Here is an 11,836-nt window from a genome sequence, read left to right on the forward strand (position 1 = left end):
TTCTACATTCTATTGCTGTGCCTGTTAAATGAAACACATTCTGACAGATGTACAATCATGTATTAATGGATTCTACATTCTATTGCTGTGCCTGTTAAATGAAATACATTCTGACAGATGTACAATCATGCATTATTGGATTCTATATTCTATTGCTGTGCTTGTTAAATGAAATACATTCTGACAGATGTACAATCATGTATTAATAGATTCTACATTCTATCAAAGTGGTTGTTAAATGAAATATATTCTGACAGATGTACAATCATGTATTAATGGATTCTACATTCTATCAAAGTGGTTGTTAAATGAAATATATTCTGACAGATGTACAATCATGTATTAACAGATTCTATATTCTATTGCTGTGCCTATTAAATGAAATACATTCTGAGAGATGTACAATCGTGTATTAATAGATTCTACATTCTATTGCTGTGTCTGTTCAATGAAATACATTATGACAGATGTACAATCATGCATTAACAGATTCTACATTCTATCAAAGTGGTTGTTCAATGAAATGATCTGCCTGATGAGAGGAATATAGTTATTAATTGATGAAAGTAATGTATCATAATTTAAAAAATTAAAGTAAGTTTTACCACAAAAGCTCTGGTATCAAATCTAATAAACTTGTGAAACAAATATATACCAATTGATATGTTCTACAGATACATGATTTGAAAACATGTACTCAATTTCAACAGAGAATTATTAACACTTGCTGTGAAACAAGACAAGCAGAACCTGTTTTAGGTTCCTTACAACCCAGTACAGTTAAGGCTGTTAGTGGGTTTTAATAATATCTACTAATCTGAAGCTTCACACACTTAAAGTTATTTTAGAAAATCGATAAAAATGACCACCTTACTCTGTAACACCATTAGTTCACAAGGGAATGAATTGTTTTCTTAAACAAGTTACCTGAACTACGGTCACTTTCATCTTATATACTGTACACTTTGGTTCACAAAATTCAAAATGTAAAAGCCAAAAATATACCAAGAGTAGAAAGTTCTGTGATAATGTGTCTTATCTAAAATATGAATATTTTCAAACATATCTTACAACAGCTGTTCATTTGCTCATATGCTAAACAATCTAAAATTATTTTAAAGTATGTTACGAAGACAATTAACAAGCTGTTATTTGCTGTATTTCGCTGGAAAGCTGGAAGACATTCAGAAAATAAAAGAATCAGATTTGTTTAAAAAACTATAATCTTAACTTGTCCAAAACACATTAAAGAAAACCAAGACTAGTACAGATTTTTTTTCTTTTTTCTGTCACACACTAAATAGTTTTACACACTGGAAAAATAGCAGAATCCATTAAACATCTTCTTTCGTCACAAAAATTGTCTGATGTCTCACTGATGAACAAGTTTCATTCAAATCTGTAAAAGTAAGAGATTCTATCAAGAAATACAAAAACAGTTTGTTTTTAAGTAATAATAATAATAAACAGTGTTACGATTCATGACACTGGAATTCTAAAGAAAGTCAAAAGGAACAAACTGGACAGAAACAGGTTAGAAGTAAAGAACTTTCATATGTGTAGAATGATAAAAGGTATAAAATAATAAACAGAATTAATTTTTATGGGACCAGGAGAAGTTAGAAGGTAAACTCAGCAATAATTATTATTATATCAATTCTTTTCATAATGTACATTTACTTGTATAAAACTATGTTGCAGTCAGTATCTCTCATGATACATTTCACTTCATTGGTTTTCAAGAGTTATAACTTGTCAACTTTTGATATAAAAAAGTGACAGATTTATCATGTATAATTTGTATGTTTTCATCTGTCATTGTTAATTTCAGAAATATCCTATGTTCATGACAATAGAACTCTGGCTAAGACATGAAAGTTAGATGGTAGATTAATTCTATTACTATGGTATCCTTTACTGCACATCAAAGTCTTAATGTTATTACTATGGTATCCTTTACTGCACATGACACAAAGTCTTAATGTTATTACTATGGTGTCCTTTACTGCACATGACACAAAGTTTTAATGTTATTACTATGGTATCCTTTACTTCACATGACACAAAGTTTTAATGTCATTACTATGGCATCCTTTACTTCACATGACACAAAGTTTTAATGTTATTACTATGGTATCCTTTACTGCACATGACACAAAGTCTTAATGTCATTACTATGGCATCCTTTACTTCACATGACACAAAGTTTTAATGTTATTACTATGGTATCCTTTACTGCACATGACACAAAGTCTTAATGTTATTACTATGGTATCCTTTACTGCACATGACACAAAGTCTTAATGTTATTACTATGGTATCCTTTACTGCACATGACACAAAGTTTTAATGTTATTACTATGGTATCCTTTACTGCACATGACACAAAGTTTTAATGTCTCACATTCAAAATTTAGTTTGTTATTCCAATTGATACAGCAGAAAATCTTCTTTAATAAACAACATTATAATGATGTATAAGTTTCAAATTCTTAATTCAAGAAAATATTCTAAAAAAACCCTGAATTTCCCAGTGTGACACATTTTCTCTTAACATGACCCTGAAATTCCCAGTGTGACACATTTTCTCTTAACATATCATTATCCCCAATTCGTGTACCACCCCTTGAAAAAATATGAAATTAAATGTAAATTACCCAATGTTAAACCATCATTAATCTGACAAACCATATTTTACTTATTATTCAGTTGGTTACAAAGTTATCAAACAGAAAATCAGACCTCTCTTGCCATACCCACAAATTATAAAGTGCAATATCACTAGCATAATAATATTAGGGTTAACACTCTTTGATAGTTGAGAACAAGAAAAATGATTTGTTACATATTTTATTTTTATATTTATCCTTCAAGTATGATGGTAAAAGTAACTATATGAAAAGATAGGGATCTTTTTGGTTAGTTGAGATAAGATTAGGTAAAATAAATAATAAGAGAGCAGCTCAGAACAGATTGTGGGTAATATAATTTATTAGTGTAAAATGAGCTGCATGTTCCACAGGTTATCATGGCACAAATATCACTTGGATATGGTTCAAAGGACAATAACACATTTAATTATAAATACACGTGTACTGTTACAAACTTCATGTTACAATATGAAGTCATTCTAGAAAGAATAAAAGGGTATTTTAGAATTATGTCTAAATAATTGGTTCTAAAACTTAGTGGAAAACCATTTGACATCGGCATTATTCAAACTTACACTCCAACTGCAGACAAGGTCATGACAGAAATTGAAAGATTTTATGAAGACATTGAAAAGGCAATGAAACAGCTAAAATCACAAGATATTAAAATCATTATGGGAGACTTCAATCCAAAGGTTGGAAAGAACAAAATAGACAAAACAGTGGCACCATTTGGAATCGGAGAGCTAAATGAAAGAGGAGAGAGACTTGTTGATTGGTGCAAAGAGCATGACATCGCTGTAATAAATACTTGGTTCAAGAATCATCCAAGAAGATGTTGGACATGGAAAAGCCCTGGAGACAGAGTGAGAAACCAAACTGACTTTATCTTGATGCAAAAACAATACCGTAACTCCATAACATCAAGCAAATCTATGCCAGGTGCAGACTGCAGCAGTGATCACATCCCAGTCATAGCAACCATGGTAGTCAAACTGAAAAAGTTAAAGAAATCCAAAAAAGAACCAAGACTACAACTGAACCTTCTAGAAGAAGATGAAGAGCTGAAGAAGAAATACATTGTATGTGTGAAGAATAAATTTGATATCCTTGACAGTTTGAATACTGCTGAAGAAAAATGGCAAAAGATGAAGGAAAGCATCCACGAAGCTGCTAAAGAACATATTCCTACTACCAGAAAAAGAGTAAACAAAAAATGGATTACTCCAGAAATCCTTAATCTAATGGAGGAGAGAAGAAAAGCTAAACCTAATAAGGAAAAATACCAAAAAATAAATAGACTTGTGAAGAAAAAATGCAATGTTGCCAAGGAAGAATGGATTAACACCCAGTGTACAGAGATTGAAAATAACAAGGTAAAAGACAGCAAATATATGCATAAGAAAATTAGTGAAGTGACAGGAAAGACTCCATCAGCAAAAACAGGATGCTTAAAATCTAAGAATGGAGAAATCTTGATGGATAAAAAAGATATACTTAACAGATGGTCAGAATATATTGGGGAACTATACAACGACAACAGAAGCCCAACCCCACACATAGAAATAGACACAGAAGGCCTTCCAGTTATGCCTGATGAAGTGGAACATGCAATGAAGAAGACACATAAAGGCAAAGCAGCTGGTCCAGACGACATACCCATTGAACTTTTATTAGCCCTAAGAGAAGTGGGAATCCAGGAAGTGACAAAACTACTGAACACTATTTATGACACGGGTGAAATACCGGAAGACTTTAAACAATCAGTCTTTATTGCATTGCCGAAAAAGCCCGGAACAACTGACTGTGAACAGCACAGAATAATTAGTCTAATGAGTCATCTTACCAAGGTTCTTTTAAGAGTGCTCATGTCTAGAATGAGGAATAAGATAAGACCAGAGATTTCTGACACTCAGTTTGGATTTATAGCTGATAAAGGCACTAGAAATGAAATTTTCGCTCTAAACATGCTCATGGAAAGATCACTGGAAGTACAAAAGGATTTATATCTATGTTTTATCGATTATTCTAAAGCCTTTGACAAAGTGAGACATGGTGACCTATTCGACATGTTGTCAGACCTGAACATCGATGCTAAAGATATAAGAATCCTTAGAAACCTTTACTGGCAGCAAATGGCAGCTATCAAAATTGAAAATGAATTGAGTGAATATAGACCAATTGAAAGAGGGGTGAGGCAGGGATGTGTATTTTCACCAGATCTTTTTAACTTATACAGCGAAATAATCCTACAAAACATCAATGAACATCAGGGAGTCAAAGTAGGCGGATGCAATATCAACAACTTGTGCTACGCTGATGACACAGTCCTCATTGTGGACTCCGAACGAAATCTACAGACTCTCCTCACAACAACAGTAGACGAGAGTGAAGAAAAAGGCTTGCAGTTAAATGCAAAGAAAACAGAGTGCATGGTTATCTAAAAACAATCAATTACACACACATGTAGCATAACCAGCAGGGACATGAGAATAAAACAAGTCGAAAGCTTCAAATATCTTGGATACACTATAACATCAAATGCAAAAAGTGACACAGAAATAAAGAAAAGAATTGCAATGTCCAAGGATACTTTCAATAAAATGAAGTCCATATTCATAAACAGGAACATAACAAATGTCACTAAAATTAACACCTTGAAATCATAAGTATGGTCTGTTTTCTTATATGGCTGTGAGAGCTGGACACTGAACAAAGATACAGAGAAGAGATTAGAAGCTGCTGAAATGTAGTTCCTTAGAAGGATGCTAATAATATCATGGACTGAAAGAAAAACAAATGTGGAAGTCATGGAACTGGCAGGATACAAAAGGTCCCTCATGAAAACTATAAGAAAGAGACAAATGGAATTTCTAGGACACATCTGCAGGAAGAATGGGATAGAGAAACAGATGCGATGTGGTAAAATAGAAGAGAGGAAAGGTAGAGGGTGTCAAAGAACTAAATATATCGACAGCCTCAATAACTTTGTCACCAAGAACTCAATAAGCAACATCGAGTTGATAAGGAGGATTGATAACAGAGAAGTCTGGCATGCCATGGTCGTCGATGTCTGCGGCAGATTTGACACATGAAAAAGAAGAATTATGTCAATTTTTTTTCTGGTAATGAGGTTGGTCAAATTGACTGATCCAATTTTCAGTTACGGTAGAGAAAATAACATATAAACTATAAAATTTTACTGAAAAAAAACGTTTCAAATGCATTTAAAAGGAATTTAATAAAGGAAATTAGAGATTTTTGAAATGAGGTGAAGTATTTTTAATTTTAACTGCTATTCAAAACAAATATTCAACATACTAATGGGCTAATATTTATTTTATTTCATAAAAATATAATGTTTTGTATGTAAAAGTTTTATAATATTAACTGAAAGACTGCACAATTTTGTTAAATTATATACACTATAACATGACTAAACTAGTTAATAAATGATGTTCCTGTAAACTGACACCTGTTGATGAAAACTAAGTAACATGACTACACTAGTTAGTAAATAATGATGTTCCTGTAAACTGACATCTGTTGATGTTAACTAAGTAACACAACTACACTAGTTAGTAATTAGTGATGTTCCTGTAAACTGACATCTGTTGATGTTAACTGAGCAACATGACTACACTAGTTAGTAATTAGTGATGTTCTTGTAAACTGACATCTGTTGATGTAAACTAAGTAACATGACTACACCAGTTAGTAATTAGTGATGTTCTCGTAAACTGACATCTGTTGATGTTAACTAAGTAACACGACTACACTAGTTAGTAATTAGTGATGTTCCTGTAAACTGGCATCTGTTGATGTAAGCTAAGTAACATGACTACACTAGTTAGTAATTAGTGATGTTCCTGTAAACTGGCATCTGTTGATGTAAGCTAAGTAACATGACTACACTAGTTAGTAATTAGTGATGTTCTCATAAACTGACATCTGTTGATGTTAACTAAGCAACACGACTACACTAGTTAGTAATTAGTGATGTTCCTGTAAACTGACATCTGTTGATGTTAACTAAGCAACACGACTACACTAGTTAGTAATTAGTGATGTTCCTGTAAACTGACATCTGTTGATGTAAACTAAGTAACATGTCTACACTAGTTAGTAATTAGTGATGTTCTTGTAAACTGACATCTGTTGATGTAAACTAAGTAACATGACTACACTAGTTAGTAATTAGTGATGTTCTTGTAAATTGACATCTGTTGAGTTAAATGTGATTACGTTAGTTTGTTCCTGGGTCATCTGGTGGATATTGAGTCCATGTTATCAATGTTTCTGGTGACCGGTACAAGAAGATGAGTTTGGCGAAGAGGTCCTCTTCCAAAGTGAACTCCCCACTTTCTCGCACAAGATATATGTCAAGACACAACTGAAGGACACGATCCACATAGGGCATGTCATCAAACATTATTGTGAAGCTAGTGCCTGCAACAAAACCACGTACCAGTCTGGACACCACCAGCACAAATGTAGTATACAATCCAACAATGCTGAAACCAAACAATAACAATCATATGTTTAAACCAATTTGTAAAGTATTACACATCATCTAAAAGCTACTGAATGCTTTGAAACTACACCATAAACTTTCACAAGAAAAATATTCTGAATCTGACAGTAATCAATTTATGATAAAGTTAGATTTGTTGCTGTACTTATCAAGTTAGTGATATGATTTTTAAATCACTCAAGTTACTGGAAGATTTTTAGACAAACATGACTAATTTAACAACATGATTTCTAAATCACTCAAGTTGTTGGAAGATTTTTAGATAAACATGACTAATTTACTGCTTAGTTTACAGAAAGAAAAAAAAATCCCAAGTCACAGCTATAAATCAATTATGTAACTTAGAATAACATCACAGCAATAACAGCTCTTAAGAGTTACAAGAAGGAGGAAGTTTTATGATTTAAGAAAAAACAGAACTTTAACAAGAAAAAATTTCTACATATAAAACAAATTTTATTTAAAATAATACAGAAAAACAGCAGGCTAGAATCAAAGTCTTTAAGATACACAGGAGGAACAAAGATTCTATATAAATAAATACATTACATGCATGTCCATATAATACCATCAACCGAACACTGGATTAACCCTATTTAGATGACTCTTCTTGTCATTACATGCATGTCCATATAATACCATCAACCGAACACTGGATTAACCCTATTTAGATGACTCTTCTTGTCATTATGTGTATGTCCATATAATACTATCGACCGAACACTGGATTAACCCTATTTAGATGACTCTTCTTGTCATTACATGTATGTCCATATAATACCATCGACCAAACACTGGATTAACCCTATTTAGATGACTCTTCTTGTCATTACATGTATGTCCATATAATACCATCGACCAAACACTGGATTAACCCTATTAAGAAGACTCTTCTTGTCATTACATGCATGTCCATATAATACCATCGACCAAACACTGGATTAACCCTATTTAGATGACTCTTCTTGTCATTACATGCATGTCCATATAATACCATCAACCGAACACTGGATTAACCCTTTTTAGATGACTCTTCTTGTCATTACATGCATGTCCATATAATACCATCAACCGAACACTGGATTAACCCTTTTTAGATGACTCTTCTTGTCATTACATGCATGTCCATATAATACCATCAACTGAACACTGGATTAACCCTATTTAGATGACTCTTCTTGTCATTACATGCATGTCCATATAATACCATCGACCTAACACTGGATTAACCCTATTTAGATGTCTCTTCTTGTCATTCCTGGTTAAAGGAAATGTCATAACTTATAATCAAAATGTTATTAAATTACTATTTTATAAAGTATTTCAAGGCTGCAGCAGTCCAACCATCTTTTATACAAACTGCTCTACTGACAAGTCAATATGCCTTTTGGACCGCGGCATGACAACAAAACTTAATATATAGTGTTAAATACTGTGTTGATCAAGGTGCTGTTAAATTAATTTATTCTGGCATATACTGGTATCATATGCTAGTTTCTTGTTAGCTTCTTTCCATATAATTAAGACAATGCATGGAGTACCATGACATTTATCTCAGACCCTAAATTTGATCAGTATGTACATTCAAGGAGAATGCTGATGATGTGTCCTTGGTATAAACATATGGGAATTCTAAATAATAGTAAGTATTCTTACACTCTGGCTCATTGAGTTATCAATATGAACCAATTAAACACTACCATTGTGTTTAAAAAAATGTGTAATTTATAACTTATTTTTTTATTTTTTATGGTGGTTATAAGGTTAGTCAAATCTACCAAACCCATACAAAGATACAGTAGTGAAAATAATAGATACAAGAAAGTTGCAGAGATTTCAATACTCAATTTGACAATTTCTTCATGTATAAAAATATTTTTAATCTTAAAATCAAAATTATTTTGCATGCTGGATAGTTAGCATTTATAAGTAAAAAATGCAAGCACAAATGGTTAATTAAAAATTGTTAAAAGTTAATTAAAAAATGTAATACAATGTGTATGGATTCCTTCAAATATTTACTGATGATGTGCAACATATGACACTTGCACATCGTGAAAAGTTACACCATAACTGCTCTATGGTTAATTTTGGGAATACAGGACAGATGGATACCATTCTAAAAGGATTATAAAATCCACATTAAAATAACAATTCTAGTCCAATTAACCTTTTTGCTAATGGCTCATTATGATGACCTCATAACATCAGTTCCCATATTATAACTTTTAACATGTTTCATGTACCTTCAGGAAATTCTTTTAAGTTTTTTAGTAAGAATTACAAGTCTTTTGTAAACAAAACTCAGACCTTTTCCTTGAGTATAGTTCAGAAGAAATATCGAATGTGTACCTGACTACAATTAACACTCACCCATATCCAGAAAGAACAGACAATTCAGAAGGAAAAACTTTGTCACTGAAAGCAATCAGACGTAGGTACTGGCAATCTCGACTTGACAGGAATGGATAAGGATAGGTGTTACCACTGCAGTCTTCCTGTATCTCCCACCACTCAGACTCAGCACTGAGGTTACGGAAACTTCCGTACCTCAAGTGCAGGAACAGATCTCTGTAAAGTTGTTGTTCCTCATCTAGATGTCGTTCTACAGTAAAAAATGCAATATTGTTACTTGTAATAACATCACTTACACAGTGGTTTTCACAAAAGACAAATGGTTGGTGATAACTTGTAAAATGTAGGTTTCAGTAGTATTTATGGCACCTTAAGAACATTCTATGAATGAGAACTGTGTGATCTGTTTTCCATTTCCTTTTTTGTTATTAAATTTTGGTCTCTGTCCTGAGAACAGTTTACACAGCAAGCTTGGTTAGATCTTCCTTCCTGGTTCTACAGCATGGTCCTGTATTTGGTTGGATGTTTCCTACCGGTTATCTAGCAAGGACCTGTTTGAGTCTCAATTCTAATTATGTGCACAATAAGGACAACCTAACAAAACAGGCCACTAGTTATCTATTTATGAAAATCACCCTATATATGTAAAAACAGCTCGCTTGGGTTGAGAAAATATTTTACGATGAGGAGCGAACAATGTTTTGACCTTCTTCGGTCATCGTCAGGTTCACAAAGAAAGAAGTAACTGACTGGAAGCTGACCACATGTTTGAAAGGGGTTGTGTAATTTAGTGTAGGAATGTAAAGGGTGTGCTTAGATGTTTTATTATATTTATTAATATAGGTGTTCCTTTATATTGGTTTTTTTGGCTTGAGTTGTTGTGTAAGTAAGGCTTCTTTAATTCTGTGTTTGTTTATGTTTGTTTCTTTATTTAGTATTTGAGTGTTTTCTATGGTTATGTTGTGTTTATTTGACTTGCAGTGTTCGAAAATGTGTGAAGGTGACTTTTTATGTTCTTTGAATCTGGTTTCCATTTTTCTACTTGTTTCTCCAATATAGAAGTCGTGGCAGTTATCACATTGTATTTTATAAATAATGTTGGTGTGGTGTTTGTCAGTGTAGTTTTTACATAGTATAGACCTTAGTTTTGTGACTGGTTTTTGAATAAATTTGGTATTAACTGGAATGTCACATTTTGTTACTAGTTTTTGCCAAATGTTGGTTATTTTTCTGCTGATGTCGGAAATATATGGTATGCAGCATTATATGGTTTCATGATATTTTGATTCGTGAGATATATTTACTTCTGTTGGTTGATTTTGCTTTTTGTCTGGGTGTGTGCATATAATGTTTTTTACAGTTTGTGGAGGAAACTTATTGATGTTGATGAAGTATTGTTTTATTTTGTCTAATTCATCGTTAATTTTATCTGGTGAGCATAGTTTTATGGCTGTGTTTATTTGGTTTCTTAGTATGTTGAGTTTTTCAGTGATGTCAAGAAAACCCACTTGTAGAGAAATATTTATGTAAAAACCAGGCACAAAACTGAGGTCTATACTATGTAAAAACTACACTGACAAACACCACATCAACATTATTCATAAAATACAATGTGATAACTGTCACAACTTCTATATTGGAGAAACAAGTAGAAATATAGAAACCATATTCAAAGAACATAAAAAGTCACCTTCACGCGTTTTCAAACACTGCAAGTCAAATAAACACAACATAACCATAGAAAACACTCAAATACTAAATAAAGAAACAAACATAAACAAATGCAAAATTAAAGAAGCCTTACTTATACAACAACTTAAACCCAAAATAAACCAATGCAAAGGAACACCTTTATACCTATATTAAATATAATAAAATAAATAATATAAAATTATATATTCAAACATCTAATACCGCCCTCTACATTCCGACACTCAGTTACAAAACCCCTTCCAAACATGTGGTCAGCTTCTGGTCAGTTACCTCTTTCTTTCTTTGTGAACCTGACGATGACCGAAGAAGGTCGAAACGTTGTTCGCTCTTCTACGTAAAATATTTTCTCAACCCAAACGAGCTGATTTTACATATATATGTTGAGTTTTTGTTTTGTTTCATGTGCTGAGTCCCTATAATAATAATAATAATAAAATAAATAATATAAAATTATATATTCAAACATCTAAGCATGCCCTCTACATTCCAACACTCAGTTACACAACCCCTTTCAAACCTGTGGTCAGCTTCCGATCAGTTACCTCTTTCTTTCTTTGTGAACTTGACGATGACTGAAGAAGGT

At 32.5% G+C, this 11,836-nt stretch overlaps 2 protein-coding genes across 3 annotated transcripts in view; one reads left to right on the forward strand and one right to left on the reverse strand.

Annotated features, from left to right (window-relative positions):
* Positions 1-227: 227 nt before the first annotated feature.
* LOC143257594 (piezo-type mechanosensitive ion channel component-like) overlaps positions 228-11,836 on the reverse strand; it is a 53,875-nt gene continuing 42,266 nt past the window's right edge. For both annotated transcript variants that reach the window (XM_076516553.1, XM_076516547.1), the window contains 3 exons: positions 9,559-9,790; positions 6,897-7,165; positions 228-1,399 (listed from right to left, as the gene is read on the reverse strand). In XM_076516553.1, coding sequence (XP_076372668.1) covers positions 6,898-7,165; positions 9,559-9,790 — 500 coding nt within the window. In that variant the 3' untranslated portion in view covers positions 228-1,399; position 6,897. The remainder of the gene's footprint in view (positions 1,400-6,896; positions 7,166-9,558; positions 9,791-11,836) is intronic.
* On the forward strand, positions 3,248-5,798 carry LOC143232871 (uncharacterized). The gene is made up of 2 exons (XM_076468862.1): positions 3,248-4,589; positions 5,785-5,798. The coding sequence occupies exons 1-2, from the start codon at positions 3,248-3,250 to the stop codon at positions 5,796-5,798; spliced, it is 1,356 nt and encodes a 451-aa protein (XP_076324977.1).

This window comes from Tachypleus tridentatus, chromosome 1 (genome assembly GCF_004210375.1).
Source record: "Tachypleus tridentatus isolate NWPU-2018 chromosome 1, ASM421037v1, whole genome shotgun sequence".
NCBI classification, from domain to species: Eukaryota; Metazoa; Arthropoda; class Merostomata; order Xiphosura; family Limulidae; genus Tachypleus; species Tachypleus tridentatus.

Bases quoted from the DNA above. Each gene is read 5' to 3' on its own strand.
- LOC143232871 (XM_076468862.1), top strand. From the start codon at position 3,248: ATGACAGAAATTGAAAGATTTTATGAAGACATTGAAAAGGCAATGAAA.